The sequence below is a fragment of the Geospiza fortis genome, unplaced genomic scaffold (assembly GCF_000277835.1).
Source record: "Geospiza fortis unplaced genomic scaffold, GeoFor_1.0 scaffold171, whole genome shotgun sequence".
Classification (NCBI taxonomy): domain Eukaryota; kingdom Metazoa; phylum Chordata; class Aves; order Passeriformes; family Thraupidae; genus Geospiza; species Geospiza fortis.
The window spans coordinates 1875174-1898034 of NW_005054313.1; the positions used below are offsets into that span (position 1 = coordinate 1875174).

The following is a 22861-nucleotide window of genomic DNA, read 5'->3' on the forward strand; positions in this document are numbered from 1 at the left end:
CGTGTGTGGGATCGGAGGCGGAGCGCTGCTGCCTCAGAGATGGGGCCGCCCCGCGCTCGTCACTGGTGTTAGCCCAGTCCCAGTGACGCGGAGAGAAACAAGCGAAAAACCAACCAAGGAACCTTCAGTATCTAAAGGAAGTGCGAAATTGCAGTGGTGAAAAACGGGATAGAATTAGGGAACTGCAGTAATGAAGTGCGTCTTTGAAAGGCCACGGATCGAAAGTTTACCACTGAGGAGCTTACCAGGCCGGTCTGAGGTTCACCAGAAAATTAATAGAAGATCTAGGATTTCATCTAGAAGTCTGACTCACGTTGTCAAATAACTCCCCTGCCCATGTGATACACTCTAAAGAAACTCACTATTCTCTCTAGTTTACATTTTTTCCTGATTTGTTTGGGCCACAGCATATTCAAACAAGGCACAGCAAGATTTACTCTAAGTAGCAACTCTTTTTGCAGGAAGCTGATTCCCTGCTGAATTTATTCAGGAAGCATCTTCAGCTCTGGCTGCATCAGATAAAAAGGAGCCTCATCTGATGTATTTCTGCATTGTTTTAATTGAAGTGCCCCAAGTACATGGCTTTTGTTTTTCCAGTGGACAGAGGTTTTGGATTTTGACAGCGTAACAGTAGGGAATGATTTGAATAACCTACTTTTCTAAGATTTGTGATACATCAGTTGTGATAGTAAAGCAAGGTATGATAAAGAGTAAAACACAAGACTTTTCCCAGCTTGAGTGGCTTCATACACGATTTTTACAAAAACTACATTGCAATTACTCTGACAGACCTCCAACAGCAAATAAAGTACAACTGCACATACACTGGCTCAAAACACGAGGCAGGGGCACTTTCTCAGACATTTGAGCATACCAGTTCACTAGGCTCAGACATACTTAGATCAACACTGTTTTTAGATTTCTTTTTGGCAAGTTTTGCCCCAGTTTTTGGATACTTGTCCTTGGTATGAATGACCTGGATGTATTGGTCATTGCTGCTGTTCTGCGGATCACTGCTGGATTCAATGGAAATGGAATCAGACTCTGTTAGAGATTGCTCCAGCTTTTGCTTTGATTTTGGTTTCACACGTGGCTCAGGATAGTTCAGGTGTACTTTCTTGTAAGCATACGGAGGCCTGTCCAGGTCCAGCTCAAAACCATCATCCCAGGACTTGTAATGCACTCTGGCTAGATCTTTGCTCATTAGAATGTGGCCATCAGCACGATCCCCAATGTAAAACCGTGATGCTGGCCGAAGGTCAGACAGTGACCGAGGGCGATGGGATCTGGTTATGAATTCTTTCTCAAGTTCTTCTTCATCCTCCTCATCTTCACTGGGATGGGGAGAATACATCTGGTGTGGTGTTCGAACCACGTATCTTCTGACGTGGCGTGGATACAACTCAATAATGTCTCCTGCTTCCTCCTTTCTGAAATGCCTTTGGAGTCGGGAGGTAGAACGAAGCGATTTTTTGCGGGACTCTTTTTCATTAACCAGAAAATACCTGGTAGCATATGGTCTGTATCCCAAAAATACAGGAGCCCCTGCCCCAAGGGCATCCGAATTTACCTGCCGAATGGCTTTTCTGAAGAGAGGGTCAGAATGAACATCTTCAGTGTGCTTTTTGAAAGTCACTGGTGTGTACGGCTTTGTTTTGCACAGCTCACTTGCACTCCTATGAACAACACTTGGGTATCTTTAGGAAAGAAGAAAAAGAGAGGAAATACTGATAAACACTTATCAGTGAATGGAAATGAATATAGACGGATTCACTGCTGTGTAAGTCAAAGACTTGGTTGAAAAAGTAAGAGATTGTCGTATCTCCACTGTTCCAAATTTTTAGAACCATTTTGAGAAACATATACTAGAAATTAGGAGATATATTTGTTGTTCTCTAGGAAAGGATAACAAAATTGTCCTCTTAAGTTATATTCCCTTTGTATTTTCTTATTGTTCTGAGAATTGTTCTTTATCCACTTGGAAAAAACCCAGCAGATAGTTTAAAGCATCCATCTTACTGATATGCCAGACTGGTTTTTTTTACAACTAAAGCTGCACAGACATTCTGCAGAGAGTTCCTTCACTCTGTATTTGTTTTGTTCATGGAGATGGTATCCTGCACAAAGTATTTTAGTTATGTGTCTGAGGGCAAGTCTAGTATTTACCTTTGCTTGAGCTGTGTGTAAACTCCATCAGCTACATCATTTCAAAAGGTTTATAATCCCATCTCTGTTAAGGGAGAATTAAGGATGTGGTGTCACCAATGATATCAATAGTATCTGTGAATGAATCTGCTTTTGAAAAATTCCTCTGCTGTCTTATAGTTCCAGACAGTCTGAATGCACAGCTGTTTTGTAAATAAACAAGTATGGCATGGAGCTGCTGGAATAAATACCATTTCAAAACCAAAGCAGCCTTACCTGTTTGTGATATGATCATTTCTTGGTTTCTGTACACTTGACACAGAGGGAGCTGGTGTTAAAGAGGTCGAAGTTGTGGGAGTTGCATTGGCAGGTCTCACAACATCAGTTGTTGGCACAGCTTGGGGCACAGACTGGGAAATGGTTTGTATTCTGGTGCCTTTGCTCACAGGAGATTCAAAGTTCAAGACACTGCCATTCTTTCGGGGTGTTGAGGACCGAGCAGAAGACTCCTGGCTGATGATATCAGTTTCTTGCTCTGGTCTTTTGTCATTAGCATCCAGATTTTGGATTCTGGCTGGAAAACAGAAATTATTATAGGAACTTTCCAGGTCTCTACATTTAGAAACTGCTGTGCAAATTCAGTGGCTTGAATTCCCCCTTCAGTCAGGGATCCAAGGCCAACAGAACCCCTTGTGTTCAGAAAAGAGAGACTGGTGTCACACTGGGAGACTCGGTGATGAAGGGGTAGATCTTCATACATAGCAAATGGAGTATTTGGGACACAGAGAAATACTGAATGTTGCACTGTAGGATTGCAAAAGGGGCAACAAGCCAATTTTTCTTCTGCCTACCAGCCTCTGAATTGCATGCAAAGTCTGAGATGATTTGAATTATCAAAGATGCATCCCAGGTTCTTCCCTGTTGGTGATAAAAGCAGGAGAATACCCAGTCCAAAGATTCCAGGTGAAATCAGGTTTAAAATATGCACAGTGTCTCTCAGTGTTGCCAAGAGTAAGTTAAACTGAGCTCAGAAACCATCTAAAAGGAGGATTCTACAGGAAATACAGTTTTAAAAATGTAATTGTACTTCCCTATATGTATGAGAAATCAAAATGGGTTTACATCCAAATGCTTTATTAATGGTGGCATTTCTAAAGGTCACAGCTTACCTACTGCCATCTGAACCACCTTTTTCTTATCTTCAGTTCTTTCCTAAAATACAATCAGAAGAATGGGAATTTGTAAATTATTATGGATTAGAGAATAAATCCCCTGCTCTGTAAGGATTAAAAATACAGGATTTGTTTTATGTTGTGAAAGACTAGAAGGAACTTTAGAGATTTAATTAGGCTCATACTTTACTGAAGACCCCTCAAATTACATGTAAAAGTGCTTTTCACCATACTTACTGTTTGTATCTTCATTCTCAGTTGATTGTTGGTGAATTTTAATGATCTTGCAATACTTTGTAGGTAGTAGATGAGCATGCTAGAAGTGAAAGGGGTGATATGAGTCACTTCAGACATTGTTGACAGTTTTCCTTTTGAGGGTTTGTAGGTCAAAATTATGTACAAGTTCAGCTGCTGCTCTGTAGCATTTCCTTGTAGTGTAATAATGGATTATTACAATACAAACACAGATGAAAGAAATGACACTGAAAACAGATTTAACAGCAGTTCTAATTTCACCTGTGGTTTTTGCAGGTATTTTCATTGCGTGTGTAACCTGGGATGCATTTCCAATTGGTTTTGTTTTGGTTTTTTTACTTCTAGACAAATAATTTTGACAGACATTTTTTGGTTTTTTTTTTTTTTCAGTCCAAGGTTACAGAACAGGGACACCATAGTTACAGCTGAATTTGCACAACCATACCAATGCAATTTTGTTGGCTGGCTGAAATAACACCTTGTTTGCCCTGGCACAGATGAGATCAGATCCTGGCAGATTATGGTCTGACAAAATGGATTGCACTGGCTTTCAGACAAGTCTTATAGCTGGATCTCATACCAGAAACAATTACATATGTGCTTAGCTGTCAGTTTGAAGCAGTCAAAAGGAATACTTAAATTTGTAAATATTACATGGCTGGGAGCTTAGAGGAAAAAGTTACAAATAAGAAGTGTTGCTTTGGTCTTTCTGATTTGAAAAGCCACTGGTGGGACAAACTCTGGCTTTGTCTGCAGTTTGCACAAGAAGAAAATGGTACAAAGAAACAAGCAAAACAAAATAGAAGTTTTCAGAGAAGCAAAGTGAATTTCAAACAGCTCAAAATCAATATTATTTCCCAACTGTGAACAATTATTTATAACCCAAACAAGAAAAGACTTCCACTGGAGAGTCGGCAGCAAGTTATATTAAATTAACACTTAAGAGCAGACCATCATAATTGATTTATCTTGTCATAAATATGGATGACAGAGTAGCTTCTTCAAACGACAGACTGAGTCCTGTTCACTGTCAGAAACTGAACTAATGACCATGAAGAAATGGAAAATTTATTTCTGAGGAGTTCTTAAGAGGGAAGAGGTTCTTAAACTTCCGGGAATCATCAGCACTGCAAGCCTTGACACAATGCAGTGCTCTAACAAAGTATCCCAGAAGGAGAAATTCCTTTTGATAGTCTTTTTAACATACTTCCATTCCTGTCTGGTCCATATACCCCACATTCAGTGTTGGAATTGTTGTTTCAGTTATGCTTAATGAAACTACAACAGCGCAATATTTGTTCCTCAGGATCTACATTTGACTCTCCAGAGATAAGGCCAGTATTAATACAATCAATTTGACCTGCCTACAAAAACCAAAGTACTTACAATAACAGTAGTAGTGCAGGGAGGACAACCACAGGACTGCTGATGTAAGTAATCACTGTGTTGAACCATGTGGGAAAATCATTTTGAATTGTTTCAGAAACAATATCATATATTTTTTCTTGGCCACTATAATAGGAGATGTGGGAGGAAAAAAAAATTAAGTTGTAAGGAATCCTGAGTATATTTTTAAAGCAGTGTTGTACTAAATAATAAAAAAAACATGGAGGGTGCTTGCATGCAGACACAAGACAGTGATGTTTGGGAGATTTCTCAGTGGGACATTACATTATGTAAATATAAACTAATTAAATTATCTATATAAAGCAAATCAACTCGGAACTTTGACCCATTTGCCTTATTAAACCATAAATAATAAAATATTGGTAGCAGAAAAGCATTTTCCTCTCAACTTGTTTTGAATTTACATCTGTAATTTGTGTATTATGAAAGATAATAAGTTTATTGTAAGAAAGGGAAATAAAATCTCTGCCATTTTCATTGTCCATCATACCTTACCTGAAGGGGCCGCAGCTTAAGGATGGCTTATATCGGGCAATAGCAAAAATTGTTGGTAACATGCACAAGAACAGCATAAACAGCAACATGGCCAAGTAGAAATTATTGGATCTGCAAGAAGGTGTAACACGTTTCAGATTCTACTTGTCAGAGAGGAAACCAGAGACAACATAAAAGGTGCAATTCTGAATCTACCTATCTGGTTTAAGATCAACACGTCTGAAAGATTAAAATCATTCTGCTATAATTCGAAAGTCTGAACAGAGATGGTTTCAACAGACTCCTAATGATCAAAATTCTATTTGCACTGCTTTCCAGATACCTCTGTTGCAGCCAGAGAACTGGTTACTGCACCCTTTGACAAAAGCTGCCCTCACTGCCCTGTCATGTTGGGGGAGAAAAGAAACAACATCAGAAGTCAATTAATCTTAAATAAATGTTAGAAATAACTGATTATTAAGAATTAAAGATGCCCAAAATTATTTTCATTTTGAAAAAAGAATTAAAATATTCATCATGATAAAAAGAAAAAAGAGAGAATGTGTTGTGCAATGCAAGGGACAAAAGCAGATATTGCATAGCTTTTAAAGAGAGAAACATCAAGAAATAGGACTCGCAACAGTTGACACATATAGGGTATTGTGCTCTGTCAGATTTGTATGGAAATAAAGCATTTATGTTAGGCCATAATAGCTATCTAGGAACATTCCCTGACATATTTTTTAAGTCTTGCACATCTTCAATTACCTTGCTTCACAAACCCTCCAGCTTCTCCGTACCTATGTCTTTTTTCCTCAGACTTTTGCTATCAGTGTTAGTGTGAAATTTGATTGTCAGCTTTTAGAGCTAAAATTTCCTGTAATTTTCTTCATATTGATGGAAGATATTTCCATTGCCTGCATTTGATTTTTTCCTTCTCTTTCATTCTCATTTTGACTCACCGAGATGCTCTGAAAACCTGCTGATGGGGTACATTGCATGTGAGCACAGCCCAGCTCCTCAGGTACATGAGTCCAATCAACTTGAGTACATTGAATGCTGGTAAGCAAGGTGAAAAGAAAGCTCCCATCCTGGAAAAATCACATCATATCATATCATATCCTATCTTATCAGTGCTCAGTGTTGCGAGAAGCCATTTTGACAGCAATAGAATAGACCCCAAACCTCACACCTGGTAAACAGATTAATAGCTCACAGATGATCTCTTAATCTAAAAGACTACCCTGTCAATATCCTAATTAAATAGGTTTCATTTAAATAATCCAATTGACTTAGCAATCAGCCAACAAAGGACAAGAAAAAACACATAGGGACTTCATACCAGATCATTCCTTGGTTGTAGACCAAATGCAATACGTTCTCTGCGATTTTGAATTCTCCATATTCTGGCTACAAGAAACACAGTGTAAGATGAATACCTTTATCTTAATCTCATTTTCAGGCCATTTATTAGGTTCATTTGACTGAATCAGTTTGCAGACAGTACATGGCCTGAAACATCCAGATCAAATACCAACTGCTGGCAGGCAGTGGGAACACAGCAAAACCTTCTCTGCACTAGGGATTAAATGAATGTATTCCTCTCTAGTTGACTTCACATCTTTAAGGACAAACAGTCCACAGCCTTTCATGCCAACAGCTAGTTGCTAACCAAGTATTACCCACTGTAATTTTCTTAGAGGGCTGTGTGGTGTTGGTTACTATTTCTTGGACCACTATCTACATTAGTAAAGATGTTACAGCTGCAGAAAAGAGGATGTGGGCAACAACTACGTGCCCTGTGTATCACCTTAGACTGTGGGAACTGCTCGATATTATTTTGTGAAAACCAAACATTTTTTCATCAGAGCCACGTGAGTAGGCTTGAGAAAAACATTAATCTCAATGTTTACCCTGTACCCTCCAATTTAAAGTCATTGTGAGCTATGCCTTTCTAGATGTGTGCTACTGAGAAATTATTCATCTGTGGAAAGACTTTAAGGACATTTAGTACTGAGGGAAGGAGCCTACCAATCTTCAACATCTTAGCTTGATAAAATAAAGTTTGTACTTACAAACTTGCTTTCTAGATCCCAGCACCAGCAATCGCTCAGATACCGGACACACAGTCCACGGAAAAAGTCAATTAGCAGGATGCTTGCGACTGTGAAAATCATGTCGATAATTGAAAGCTTGAGCATCTCCTGAAATACACATTGTTCACACATGCTGAGTCATTCTGAAAGCAAATGGACTGCATATGGCCCTTTTGCATTTGCAATTGTATTTTTGGCTCAAGCTCAGTATTCTGATAAAATATGAATTGATTATATGAATAATATCCTTTTAAAATTTTCCTGTTTGACTTTTCCCTTACTTGTCTTTGTTTTGTTAAAGAGAATAAATATAATCAAGCTTCCAGGGTGCTTTTTATTGCTTGCAGCAGTAAAATTCTGGTCATGATGGTATCAAACTTTCTTTTTAATGGCTTTCTTTTTAATGTTCTAAAAATGTATCTAGCTAAACTGAAATGGTTTATTTTTTGTATTGCACCCATTCTTTTATTAAGCTGACTCTTGTAATATGTATTTGCAAAGTGTTTCACCATGAGAAAAATCTTATTATTCAGACAAACCCACAACCCAATGGCATAGGATCATCAAACCATAAAAAAATAGTTGTTTCGTGCTTAAAAGAGAATGTGGTGATCCTATATTTAATTGAGCTTTAAAAATATACAGTTAAAATAGGAAAAATCCAGTTCTATACATCTCTAGGCCATTCTGGGGAAAAAACCCAAACATTCAAACACTCTATTTTCTATGAGATTGTGCAGAAAGGATATACAAGAACAGAATCAGGCTAATAAACCTCAGAGAGGTCTTTTCATCCTGATGTTCAAACAAGACCTTTAATATTCCTCATTCTGGAGCAAGAAGCTCAGAAAATCAGAAGCACACTAACATGGTTCTTAATCCAGTGGCCTAGACATGACTGTGACACTGTCAGAGACCACAGTGACATCTTTTGCATTTTTGTGGTTAAAATTTTTCTCTGAATGTATTAATGCCCCTGGAAGTCACAAGCAATGTACTCTTCACATGTAGGGAAGCAAGAGGTGTCATATTAAATCTGGAGATTTTCTGCACCCCAAATGTGGGAACATGGCACTGCCATCCAACTATCCCCATTCCTACAAACTGATGGGATTTTGAAGCCCTTTGTTTTGTTCTCTCTCCCTCTGAAAAAGTGAAGAGCACTTGATTGTCTAGAGATTTATTGAGGCAGAGTACTGATACTGTACAAATGACCAAGAACACAGTCTCAACTTGTTTCAGGTCTGCATCTCTATCTCTTGAGGCAGCAATCTGAATCTGCACAGAGTGCATGTTGCTGCTTGTATGTCTGTATGGTCTTGTTTCTCTGTAAGGCTTAGAAGGATGCACCCTGTTAAAATAGATTCCATATCACAAATCTGTACAGATCTGCCTGTGCAGAGCTGAAGACAGAGACCAAACCTGGCAAAAGAACATTTGAACAGCACTAAACATACTGCACATACTGAACAAAACCAAAAGCTTGTATCTGTGGCTGTAGCACTTTGCACAGTCTTTATTCTTCCTACATCATCCTTAGCTTAATTCTGGAATTGATACAAAGGAAAGTTCTAAAATTAAACACAGCACAACACGATTTTAATTTTTTGTCAAATGTGAATTAAGTGGAGTAAGTTGATGACAATAAAACAATTACATACTTGACCAACATATGTCTCCCAGCACTGATCCTGTGGGTTCTGGGTGTTAAAGGACATTGTTCGGTTAACCAGTGAGTCTGTCAGGCCTTGGGTGCGATGCTCTTCTGACATGACAAAGCCATTTCTCTTAATTTGTACATTTGGAATGGTTACATTGTCGTCCTTAGAAAGAGTGTTGGTTGCTAAGGAGGTGGTAGAATTACTTGCATTGTTGTTCACATCAGAGTCCTGAAATAATAAATGTCCCAAAAGCTACTTTTTAACTGTACATAGGTGCAGATGTCTGCACCTTCTACAGCATACACACACAGGCATTTTTTTTCATATATTTCCAAGCAGCAGCTAGGCAACTGTCAAACAGCTGTCAATGGACAGAGTCAGATGGAACACCAAAGGGGAGGACTTAAAGCTAATTTAGGTAGGTGGAAATACTTCAAATGGATCCAGTTATCCTTAAAAATTAATAATTTAATTAATTAAATTAAAATTAATAATTAAAAAGACTCTATAAATAGTTGTAAATAAACCTTACTCTCTAAACTTGGCAATCCTATCAACCCATAATATTTTAATAAATTTCAAACAAATTTTTATCTAACTTCATATACTTCACAATAAACAGATTTCTGTCTATGAAGTCTACTAGCTTTACACATCAGAAAACATCAAGTTAAACTTACAGTGACACTCATACTGTCCACTTTATCCAGGAGGGCAATAATTAAACTGTAGAGGTTTCCCAGGTATAGGACAAGAACCCTGAAAAGAGAATAAAATACAGATTACCAGCACTGGTAACCATTGACTTCTCATACATTCTCTGGTTTGGCTGTAATAAAACATGAACCAGAACACACCTCTCCTTTCCTTGTTTTCTCTCCACATATTTTTATACTGGATAATGCCCATACCTGGCAAGCTGGAAGCGAAGAGTGGTCCTTGGATGATACATCTCCAGAGCTGCAACAAGTTCAAAAGCAGAGGGTGCAATCATTGTGATCAGTGACACAACTACACTGACCTGTGGAACAGAAACATGTAGTCTGTGATGATGGTCTTCTGTGGAATCTTGGGTTGATTGAAATATTGCTGAGGTACATGCTTTGGTGATTGCTTTTCTTGGAGGAGATGCTTTAAAAAGTTATTATTGACATTATTAATAACAGTAGTTATGATCCAAAATTATAGATTTGGAATGCCACTCAGGAATCCTTACTCCAGATATTGTAGTTTCAAAGTTCTACTTTATTAATTGAAATTAAAGTTGGAAATATGAAATCATGTAGGAAATATGGTGCTAGCATCTTCCTCTGGAATGGGTGACTGGCTTCTTCATGCCTATTCACTTCCTACTCTCGCTCATTCCTCTGAATGGAAATGGTCACAGAACTTTCAGTACCCCCTGATACTGAATTAGTTACTGTTATCAAAGTCAATTCCTTTCTAGTCCATCAGCCCAGTGTTTGGTCAGCTCTGTCCTGGGTGTAAAAGTAGGTGTGTAAGTGACAGGAGAGATTAAGCTTTGTGCTCACAAAATAGGGACCTGCTAGAACTGCAGTGTCTGTGGAAGGAGCACCTGCACCCCCCTCTGCCCAGCTCAGCTGCACTAACACCTGGCTGCAGAGCTGAGGGAGCAAGCGCACCAAGGCAGATCCAGTCTGCCCACTAATTCCTCATTTCTCCTGGCTCATCTCTTGCTATTTACACCTCTGTGCACACTGTTGCTACAGAAAGCCCCCAGACAGCAATCCTGCTTCTAACACAGAGGTGGCATACAGACAGTGTACCTCATTTTTTTCCCAAAGAGTCAATTCCTTCTTGGTGCGCTCCAACCTTTGGGATCGATCCACAACAAAGTAGATGATGTAAATACTTCCAGCAAGGGACAGAAGCACGAGGATGTTTGCAATAATTCTTAAGCTTATGGTCACTGCCCTAAGAAAATAAATTATACAGCCTTATGACACCTTGGTAATTTCTAACAGGGTTTGGAAGTACAAGACAAGCAGATTAGCACTGGTATCTGCATTGAAACAGTGCTTTGAAAAGTATCTCTAATCTCATATACATACAAGTTTTTGCTTTTCTTCTTTTCCTGCTCTTCCAATATAGCTTCCTTGAAAGAAACACAGCATTACCATTTTAATAATGTTCAGCGAAAATAATGCACATATCTTTCACAGAAATTAAAGTATACTAATAAAAAAACCGTCACATCCTGGAGGTGCAAGCAGATAAATACCACTGTCCTCATTGATTTGTAGCACTGATATGTGATATTAAAAAGTAGTAGAGATTTCTGAGAAACAAATACACAGTAATCAGGTACTTGGGCATTTTCAGACATGCATGTTCAAGGAGATACAACAAGAGGGTTACGCTTCCAGATTTTTTGGCAGGATGAGCCTTTAAAATCTGGGTGTCAATTATATAATACAGTACTGCCAAAGGTTATCCTCAGTCACTGAAATAACTAAATATCATAGCTTAATAATTTACCTTTAATTTACTATTTGAAGTAATTTTTGTTCAATGATAATGAGAATACACCAAATTTGGGAAATAAGTTACTTTTGATAAAACCACATATGCTCTTAAATTCTAGATGCAAAACATCTATATTTTTAACAGTTTTCTAATATTGAGAGACTTGAAATATGTCCCTCCATTTGTTATGGAGAGATGAAATAAACCATAGAATCATAGAATATCTCAAGTTGGAAAGGACCCATAAAGACCATCGAGTCCAACTTCCTGATACTCAGAGGAATACTTAAAACTAAACCATTTCACTAAAAGCATCATCCAGATGCTCCTTGGACTCCAACAGGCTTGATGCCATGACCACTTCCCTGGGGACCCTGATTAATAGCTGATAAAATAAAGAAGAAAGAACAATAAATTATGTGCAGAAAGTTATAAACCAAAGAGAAGATATAAAACTTCTTATCATGTAAAAAAGCATCTTGTAAAATATGAGCTGTTGTACATGGATTCCCTGAGGCATAAAACTCTTCCTTTGCATAAAAACAATTATACATTCTATAAATTTATTTATTTTCCTGCCAAATCAATTTGATTCCAACACTCAATGAAATTTCATCACTAGCAGATTTGTTTCTGGTTATCTAACTTCTTGTCACACATACAGGCACATTAAATAAAACTCTCCCAAGGAAGGACACAATGGCCTTGCTGGGATGTCAGCAAATACAATGTGCCTGTAATACCACACAGATGTGATACTTGCCCTCCCCTAGGCAAATAGGTATGCAAATAAAAACAAAAAACCAATAGGAAGTGCAAGGGGATGAGTGGAAAAACTTACATGGCTTACAGTTTAACAAATAAATCAACTTGAAATAATTCAAAGGTCAGTTGCTCACCCTGATGCTGTTGACTATGGCAGCAGCTTTGCTCTCTGCAGCCTCAGGGTTTCCTATCAAATAGTCCCAAGCACAGAACAGTCTCCAGCAGAAAGTGTAATTTTCATCAGAGGCACTTGCTAAACTCATTCTTGAGTTCTTTGCCATTCTATAAAAAAATAACAGGTATTTGACTGCTTCTGGTGTGTGAAGATGGTAATAAAGGAAGTCACTGGTTTGCTTCATGGTTTTCAGATGTTTATACATTCAGAGCACCAAAGGTTGCAGAAATTAGTATCACTGTTGGCAGCTTTCTGAAGAACATAAAACAGGGTGAGGTGCAGCTCATGAACTTGACTTTACATCTAGAGAGAAATGACTCACTGTGGAAGGGCATTTCAATATTTACAGTCTTTACAACTGACAAATAAACCAAATAAATCTTACTAAATGTGGGCTTATACCTATTTCAGTTTGAAAACCTCTAGGTAGGATCCAGCTGAAATATATAATCATTAAGATCACTGTTACAGTAATTAAATCTATTTTGGCATAACTAGTGATTGTGCACAAGGTCTGTTGGTTTGCTGTACTATTTTAGACCTCAAAATATATATTGCTGTCAAATAGAAACCCAGGGCCATTTCACAGACCTTGGGAAAAAGAAAGAAAACCCCTCCTACTCATATCAGGTGAGCAAGGTGGCAGAATACTGCAAAATATAGGAAGTGAAATGAAGATTAATAGCTTATGAAAGAAAGGGCATCTGAAAGGACAACGTTAAAGGGGAGCTGTACACAGCTAAGCAAAGGATCACTGAGCTAAGTCAGAAGAAAAGCTGATCCTATCTAGAAATTGCAGATGTGTAGATCAGTGTCAAATATACCAGTGACCCTTGGCACAAACAAGTAGGTAGATGAAAAATAAATGAAAAGGGAAGGCTTGACCTCAAAACTGAGACAGCACTGAAAACATCCCTGGCCTGCGCTGTGCCAGATGAATAGGTATCCAGAAGGGAAGAGAAAGCAAGTCAGGAGAGAATAGAGTGACCTTGCCCCTTCTCCAAGCATTGCACATCCCTGGATTTATGGCCAGCTCAGGCAGTCTTGTTCTCTCTGCTAAGTAACTCCTACTCCTTCCCTTTCACAGCAAAGAAATTAAGCTTACATTCCAATGGGCTGCCACGTACCCACTAAAGCAATGCAAATGATTTTACACCTAGGATGGCACTTTTATGTTTGTATTTCAATAGAGGGGAATATGAATAATGCTGAAAGCATTATACTTCAAATATAAATTTCTGTCATAGCAATATTTCTTACAGAAAAGAGGGGAAAGGACTTTCCACGGGTGTCCAAGACAAAGCACAGAGATTATCTGTGCTGCCCTTCTTTTAAAGGCTGGGAAGTGGAACAGAGAGTGAGGATTACAGCAAGATAAAGGGCAGTCTAGAGCTGAAGTCATTCTGCCTCCATGATAATAGCAGAGGTGAATGTGTTAATAGAACTACACAGAATAAATACAGAGGAAGTGGAGTAAATACCATTGCTGATTGCCTGAGCACACAGGTTTATGAACAGCAGTAAATAAATGGGCAGTCTTACTTTTTTAGAAGGATGATGAAGCTGTAAGCAAACACAGCCATTCCAACAAGGAAGTAGGCAAGAGGCAGCCGGTATCCAGCTTTCCCAATCTTCCTGTCCCGGCCATAATAGCCATAAAACAGAACAGAGTACTGGAGGTAGCCCTGCAAAGACCAGAGCCCATCAGTAAGAGCAGTAACCAACAATTACAACAGAACAGTGACAGCAAAAAAACAAGGAGTGGTTTGAATCTTGCCCCTAGGGACCAGATGGTGTCCAGGTCTTGAGCAGATGCAATGTGCTCCTTGGGAATGGTCTTGCTGAGTGTGCTGCCAAACGGGGCTCCGGCCAGGAGCTGCAGGAGAGAGAAGAGGTCTCAGTAGATGAGGAAACAAGAGGAGGTCTCAGGAGATGGAGAAAAGAGAGGAGGTCTCAGTAGATGAGGAAACAAGAGGAGGTCTCAGGAGATGGAGAAAAGAGAGGATATCTCAGGAGCTGCACGAGCCCATCTGAGCCAGGGTTGCACAGTGGAACCCATCAAGAGCTGCCCCACATGGGTGGTGCTCTCAGGGTAGCAAGTACTGTGTCAGCACTGTGCCAGCTTTAAATCCATGCTTTCAATGGGGGCATTTTTAAATTAAATGGGGCAGTGCTTGATCTCAAAATGATAGTTCAGGATTAAATTTACTTTTCCTTAAAAATTGAAAAGTGAATGTGAATACCTTTTTTTTTTTTCTTGGTTTACTTTTTATTTCTTCGAAGGGTATTTACCTTTTTATTTTGTGCAGTGAGAATAAAAGCAGGTATTCCCATGTGTTTGGAGAACACTATTAAAGCACAGGGTAGGTGAGGCAAAATAATGTTTATGAATAATTTAACCAAGTTAACAAATTGCCTTACTCATATGCAAGAACTAAACAAAGTTGTGGCTGTTCAGAACTTGTAGGAAATGCTTTCTAATGGATAATAATCCCGAGTCTGGAGAAGGATGCTTTGTTTTTCTTAGTGTCATTTAAACTTCTCATTAGTGTAAATGACACTAATAGGATTTAAGTGTACTCAACACCCACTACATCTTTCAAGAATAGGTTCTTTATTTTAGCAATCAGATAAAAACATATTCTCTAAAAACATTAGTACCAGGCTGACAAAATACAATGGTGAACACTAATAGAGAAAGTCTGTTATCCTTTGGCAGAGAAAAATCTCTTAGTAGGGGAATTTATTTTAAATCATTCATTTTACAGTGTACATTTCAAACAGATGCATGACTTAAAGTGTGGTGTTTGTTCCATTGAGAAAGGCAAGTTTATCAGTAAGTGCTTCTCTGTAAATATGAACAGTGTGTTCTTACCTCTGGTAGGACTACAAATGCTCCTGTCATTATGGTGAGGACAATATTGATTCCAAACAGCCATCTCAGGAAGATGAAGTAAGAGGCAACGCCAGACCCAAAATGACCTTAAACCACAAAAACCATTATGTGACCTGCCCAGTCTATAACAGTTTGTGTCATTTATCCATGAAGTACTTGAATAACAGGCCAAGCAGAAAAATCTTTCTTATGGAAGGCATTCAGCAAACCAGAGAATTTTTTTCATTTTCAGAATCCCAAAGGGACAAAACTGACTTTTTCAAACGTTACCCCCCAATTAAAACCATCAATGAGAACTGTGCAGTTTCTGAGGCACCAGCCTCAGAAAAGATGAAAAAGCAAAATTTTAATAAAAGAATTCACTGCTGAAAATATGCATTCAACTCCCTCCCAAATATTTAATTCAGTACATTTAAAAAAATACATAAAAAGACTCAGCATTTTAGCAAGTGTTTTACAAATACCATGAAATCTTTATACTTACTTTCAATTTTCTTTATTCTCATTTCCCAAGGAATAAATATTACCACAAAATTGTATGCAAGTCGAATAAACTTCTTCCAAAGCTGAGAAAAAAAACAGAGAATATGACACTTCTTCACATGGAAAAAAAAAAATGAAGTGCAGAGTATTTTGCTCATGTCTTATCTTCTATCACAAGAATTGCTACAAACATTGATGACTAAGGTCTTATTAGGAGCATAATGCCTCAAAGGAAATTCTCTTAGAGGAAAAATTTGCTTTTTTATTCAACAGCAGCAAATTTAACTACTTTATTCTCAGCTGTATGTTGTGCAGCCAACACCTGCAGAAATCCTGTGGTTATATTTTGTAGAGTCTTTATTCAACCTCTATTTTTGCATGGTCAGATGCTCTTCCTGCACACATAGGGGAGAAAAAGGAAAATCCACCTGTACAAAAGTGAGAGCAGATTTTGAGTTGTTGAGTTAGAGCTATAACTTCACAATGTCAATAGGAAAAAAAAATTGTATTCCAGGCATTATAAAGTATTTTTATTACATCTAGATATTAAAATCCCACCTATATTTAAGGCATTTTAATAGCAGTGGCAATATTTTATCATATCATTTGATTTCCTAAAATTAAAGAGGAGTAAATAAATGTTAATTACTGAAAATATATTTACTCCCTTTGGCCAAAATTAATTAATGCTTATGATTATATGTACATTTAATTGCATGAATGGGAAGTATTTTAATTTAAGAAATTTAGATGCTGGGAACGGCATGGGAATTGCTGGGATTGCAAGTTTCAGTAGAGGGTTCACAGAGCTGAGAAAGGACTCAAGCACCTTGTTCCAGCTGTATTACAAATTTATAAAGAATAACAAGGTGTCCACAGTGAAGCGTAATTTACTAAAATTATTATTTGATGGCGATCATCTCTTTTCCTCCCTACTATGTAGTTGAATTGGTAATTTACAATTTTAGAACCGACAGAATGGGCATCTGGCTTTAACTGGGGAAAAAAAACCAAAAACAGCTACAAAGAAAGTGTAAAATAATTAAATTGAAAAAAGAAAATGGCTTTCAGTGTCAGGATATTAAAAATGTATTTTAACTTCAATTTTCATAAATAATACCATGATTGGACTGTCCAATCATGAACACTATACATCTACAAGCTGCATTTTGTTCTTAGCACATGTTCAACCACTGAGTTCCTAATTTTGATGATGTAGTGCTTGTTTTGTTGTGCTACAGTTTTTGTCTCCTTGGTCACCATGTTATTCTGTAAGAAAATATGTGGGAAAAAAATCTCCTCCAGTTAAAAAAAACAAAACAAAACAAAGCAAAACAACAAAAAACCCCACACCAAAAAAGGCAGCTCATTCTGTTGCTGTTGCTGAATTTAGCCCTAATGTAAAGGCTATTCCCCTAATTTGTGCTAGGATAAAAGAATACAGATCCCCTACATGTAATGAGTGGTACTAATTAACTGCTGAATTACATCCTTGCGCTGAATGTCTTCAAGCAAATACAACAGAGGCAATTAGATTAGACACAAACTTTTATTCACTGTGAACTCTAAGATAAAAGCTTTTGTGTTTGTATAGGAAGAATTGTATGAGCAAGCACCGAGCCCAATCTCTGATTTACTGATATTCTGATTTAACACTTTTCTTTCTAGATAAAGTCTTAGTTCCACTCATATCAAAGGCAAAAAATAGTGGTTATTTTAACAGCATTTTTACTTCACTGCATTTGCAACACATGCAAAGGCAGAAAAAAGAAAACTTATTCTTTCTACATTGGAAAGGGCTTCTGGGGCCAGCATCTCAGAGCACCAGACACATGGGCAGCTCTTCACTTGTTCACACGAATAAAATGCATGGTGTTCTATCGGCCTAACCCTGCCTTTTTGAATTAAGATAAATTAGTAATTAAAAGTCTACTTGTTATCATGACAAAAATATTCTTGACTGCTTAGATGACTAAAGAATTCTTCTCTTGGTTGCTTATTAAATACAATATGATAAATTTCCAGAAACTCAGGCCAGTGTCTATTTTCAGTGGTGTAAATAGATTTGCTAAGATTTGATTCAAATTCTCTGAGTACAATGCAAGCAAAACTCCTTCTTTAATAATGTATTTAACATAAGCTATTGTAGGATTGTCTTCCAAACTAAAAGCTAGACACATTTTTCATACTAAGCTATTGAACTGTGGCCCCAGTTTGTTGAAATTGCTCTTCAGAGGATACTGCATCATGTTTGTTGTTATCCCTTTCACATCACTCCCTCTAACAGGCATCAATATTTGTAGGCTGTCTGAAAAGAAAGCTTATACTGCATTAACAAAAGGATATTCATCCCTCAACACATGAAATTAGTCTGCAAAAATGTAATTACTAAAATTACAATGGAAAAGAGAAGAAGAAAAAAAAATAAAGATGCTTTTAACTGCTTTTTTCTCTCTCTACAGTCCCAAGCTGAAGTATCAGGAGTGCAGAGCAAGCACACACTTCTCTGAATCAGAACTGCAAATGACTATCGGTGGGAAGCAGAAATTTCAAAGAAATTTCAGAGATTTGAGACCAAGCAGCCTTACCTCTGCCCCAGCAGCCTGGTACCCTCTCGTTCTGGTGAGCCTCCCCTCGTACTTGAGCACGATCTCCTTGGCTTGCCTGCGCGACACGGGGAAGTCAGTCTGCACTGCTCACACCTCTCATTCTGCACGAACAGCATCTACCAGAGGGCTCAAATGCTCTGAAATATAACCATGAGCTGTCCCACCATCAGCCCCTAACCCAGGCAATGCTTTTTTTTTGCTGACTATTCAGCTTTTTACTGATACTTTAAAACCACTCAGATTTTTGTCTGAGGGAGCTCGGCATTAAAGATGTTGACTGCAGGGACAGCTTTCTATTCCTTTAATTTATTTATCTGTCCTTTTGTTTTAAAGTCTTTCTTTTAAAATGGTAGAACTCAAATGAGTAAAATAGCAAGATCCCCTTTATAGTCTGGTAATCTCCTGTGGATACTGACGCCTCTTCTGCAGGTATGGTCTTGTGAGATGCAAAGAGGTGCATGTTCATCTGGCCATACACAGTCTTTGACTTCAGCAGAAGGTGGATTGGGACCACCAAGATCTGATCGAAAGGAACAGGAAAGCAGGAAGTCACAGACTCTGCCTAAGAGAGAAAAGCCTCTCTTTGCTTCCCAGATAACACAAGGGCTCTTGGTAGGGCAGAGATTCCTCATGGCTACAGTGCCATCTGAGCACCATACAGGGCTTGGACAGAAAATGCCCAATCAAAAGGGCAAAAAAACCCAAGCATCACACAGATCATGAGGTGAAAGGCCTGACATAGTTTAGACAGATGGGCCTGAAGAGAAATTCATTGGAAGAAATTCCAATGAATTTCTTTAATTGGAAATCTCAAATTATAATAATTGAAATCCTAAACTGTGAAACAAGTTTTTACTACACTGACCATACTTTTTAAACTTACAAGTGTCCAGTATTTACTGCTTTTACCGTATGTTTCCTGAAGCTATGACCAGCTTCTGTTCTAATATCATGTAATTACCTTAAAAAGGCAGGCTGGTTCTCCTTTTTGGGACACAGTGAAACAATTTACCTTAAAAACAGATTATGGAGCATTACCAACAGCCTTCCTTGAGACCAATGAATAGTTGACAGTCTCTTTTAGTAGTTAATAGCCAAAGCATGATTTCTTGCTCTTTTTTGTGCTGTGACTTTCTAAAGGGAGCCACAGGCATGCACCAGAGACAATTTGACTTACAGACTGTCCACCCAGAGGCTGCTGTGTTCAGCCAGCCCTCAGATCTTCCCAGAGCATCCTCATGGAACATTTTCCTAGCAGCTCTAAATCATTCCTGTGCTCCCTCCTGAGGCTGGAAGCACTGTGACAGTCAGTGATCCTGAAAAGCTCTGCACAGGCACCTTTACCTGAGCACCCTCAGCTTCTGCCTCATGGGCCACGGCCGGCAGCGGATGTTGGACATAATCTCCTTCTGGTACTGGATGTTCTGAAAGATCTGCTCTGGGTCATGGCTCTCAGCCTTCTCTTCACCAGCATCATCTTCTGAGTTGCTGGCAGCCCAGCACACACCCCACAAGAGCAAAAAGGAGAAAAGTTATTGCTGTGGGATTCCCAGCAAAGTGCTGATTCGCACAGGATCCAACCTCTTAGAGCACTGTAAGAACGAAGGAACTCACATAACCTTATTGTTTTAAAGTTGATTAATAATTTGGATGGCTTCTCCATCTCCAGGACATCCCTCTTTCCCTCCCCACCACTTGCTGGTCAGTCATAAATTATCCCCACTCCTGACCATGAATCCCAGCCTTTCTTCTCCAAGAATTTCCAGCCATTCAGCTTGTAGATCACGCTAGCAAGACCCTCTGTATATTTTTCTGGAACAAAGTGCTGTCTAAACATTTCCAGAAAGAGCAGATAACATTCATTTATTAATCATACCCATTATTTTTATTTCAATAATGATAAATAATGATCATTGTTAGAATGAGGGAAGCAGGTGATTCAGTCATGGTCAACATTTAATCCTGTTCCCTGCTGAGGGGCACAGGGGTGTGGGACCCCACATACCAAGAATTACTTGTCCCTGTGAAAAGATTCCAGTGCTTTGATGCAGATTTCTGTGGATGATTATTAAATCATCTTTTCTGATGCTGTCACCACATTTGCTAAGCTACAGCTCTTGAAATTCCCTGTTGGTCTATGAAACAGCAGCAATATTCATTCTTACAGAGGCTTAGGTCTAAAAACCTGTGGTGACTGTCTCTCCCTGAATGACACGAAGGGATCCAAAGTACTGCAGCAACCACCAGCCAGGAACTTTCCCAATTGCATGGCTATGTACTTGCTGGGGAAGTTCCCTGCAATTTTGCTGAAAAGGCAGCCTTTTAATCACTTAGAAATAAATCATAACCTGAACCATGCCATGGAATAATATTTGGGGGACATACTTCATCAGACCACTAATCCATTAGTCTGCACTCCTGTCCCTTCAGTCCTTTGGAGTTACTTTGCTTTACTGACTGTGTTTACGTTTCAGTATGAAATGTGTCTTTGACAAAATAAAGAAAAACAAAGAGGTTCGAAATACATCTTAAAATACAGAGAAGGATTTTTCTCACGCTCATTTCCATGCTACCACACTGTTACTCAAACCAGACTACCTTCCCCAGCCTGACACACACTCTGTCTGCACGGCAGTGAAAAGACAAGCTCCCACTGCTGTGCTAGACAAAGCAGACTGTCCCTTGAGGAGAGGGTGGATCCCTTACCTGTGGGGAGGCTCCTGGTAGGTGTAGATGCCAGTTTGCCGCTTCACCGTGCGCTGCTTCTTGCAGGACTTGGCAGCTCTGGGTGCAGGGGAGCCTGGAGCTGCTGCCATGGAGCAGGTGGGACTCTGCAGGGCTGGAGGCAGCCTGCAGCTCGCTGGGCAGGCGTCTCAGCAGCAGCCAAATGTTATTAAGCAGAGAGCAGCGAGTGCTGCGAGCCCTGTGGAGCAGAGGATCATTGCCCGCTGCTCCAGCCTGGAGAAGCTGCTGCTGCCTGGCAGTGCTTTAAAGCCACAGCACACTGCGGCCCCACCACTGCCCCTCCAAGGCCAGACCAAGGTGGAAGCACAGTTCAAAGGAGGCCCAGCTTAATTCACAGCCAAGCTTGCCTTGTTGTGGATGAGGGACATCCCTCTGAGTGACACCCGGCACACTGCTCTGGCTCTGGGTGGTGTTACAAAAAACACTCTGTAGGTGCTGTTGGTGTTTCTGCTTCCTGCGCTTGACACAAGGTTCTTGCTCAGGAAAAGCAAGATGGTGTTTGGGCCTTTAGCAACAGAGAAACATGCAATGTCATTGTCCCACAGGGCTTCCAGTTTTAGTGGTGGGGAGTTCCCTGACACCCTTTCTATGGTCAGCATCGACACAACCTCTCTGTCAGCATCTCTGTGATGCTGGCCTTGGTTGCCATGATAGAATAAACTGCTCCAGGTTCTGCTGGGGCCAGGGAAGTGAGATTTTAGAACTTTTCTCCATCATAGAAGTTACAGATATTCTGATGCCATTATTAAAACACAGAAAAACAGACCAAAAATACAATATATTAATAGTTCCTGGAGCCATAATTTGATGCTCAGAAAGTGGGAGTGAAAGGAAGAGTTTGAAGAGAGTTTTTACTTGTTCCTAACTTGGTATTTTCTCTCCTTAATAGCTCTGCACACAGTGCAGCAACAATTTTGATTGCATAAATCAATGGTCTCTTGTAGTTAACTTTCGCTTGCAGCGTCCGACAAAAAGAACAGTTAGTTCTTGCTTCTAAATTTCCTGTAGAGAATAGCACAGGCTGCTTTTTCTCTCCATCCTGCATTAATCTAAAATACTACCACTTAGTGAAAAGCTTTACTTTTTTACTGCTTATTGTCCTAGACTGATTCAGATAAATAACTGAAGGGCTAAGTGGTCACAAGCCTTATCTTTTGTTACAGTATTGAAACAGTAAATTCATTTGGTGCAATTCACTGAATTTCTGAGATGGCAAATAAGGACCAGATAAATATGATTCTGCATTTCCAAAATGTATCTCACAATAAAGTCTAGAGTTTGCTTGCTGGGTGAAGCTTCCCTAGAAATCCGAGTTCCATTAGCACAAATCAGAATGGTAAAGAAATGCCCCTGTTCAGAGTTCAGCTGTATTCTGCACCACAGAATGTGCCATATGCATGACTATTAAAGCCTAATAAAACCCACTTACTGTGTGGGGCTTTTTCTGAAAAAGCCAGATTTTCTAGTCCCAACTTCACTCTGAGCATCTCT

General features: G+C 39.1%; 2 protein-coding genes across 2 annotated transcripts in view; both read right to left on the reverse strand.

The window, feature by feature from the left end:
* The window catches only part of STARD5 (StAR related lipid transfer domain containing 5), a 5618-nt gene extending 5208 nt beyond the window's left edge, over positions 1-410 (reverse strand). Inside the window, exon 1 of the mRNA XM_005419726.2 lies at positions 363-410. Within this exon, the coding sequence (XP_005419783.1) occupies positions 363-410 (48 nt within the window). The remainder of the gene's footprint in view (positions 1-362) is intronic.
* A 142-nt stretch (positions 411-552) lies between these two features.
* TMC3 (transmembrane channel like 3) lies at positions 553-21447 on the reverse strand. The gene is made up of 22 exons (XM_005419609.2): positions 21332-21447; positions 19970-20113; positions 18605-18680; positions 16018-16099; positions 15513-15619; positions 14415-14513; positions 14180-14322; positions 12597-12744; positions 11283-11326; positions 10998-11145; positions 10122-10231; positions 9891-9969; positions 9211-9438; positions 7529-7657; positions 6796-6863; positions 6416-6544; positions 5475-5585; positions 4959-5084; positions 3555-3633; positions 3315-3357; positions 2422-2719; positions 553-1697 (listed from the first exon to the last, which is right to left on the reverse strand). The coding sequence occupies exons 1-22, from the start codon at positions 21439-21441 to the stop codon at positions 857-859; spliced, it is 3342 nt and encodes a 1113-aa protein (XP_005419666.1). The 5' UTR covers positions 21442-21447; the 3' UTR covers positions 553-856.
* Positions 21448-22861: the final 1414 nt, after the last annotated feature.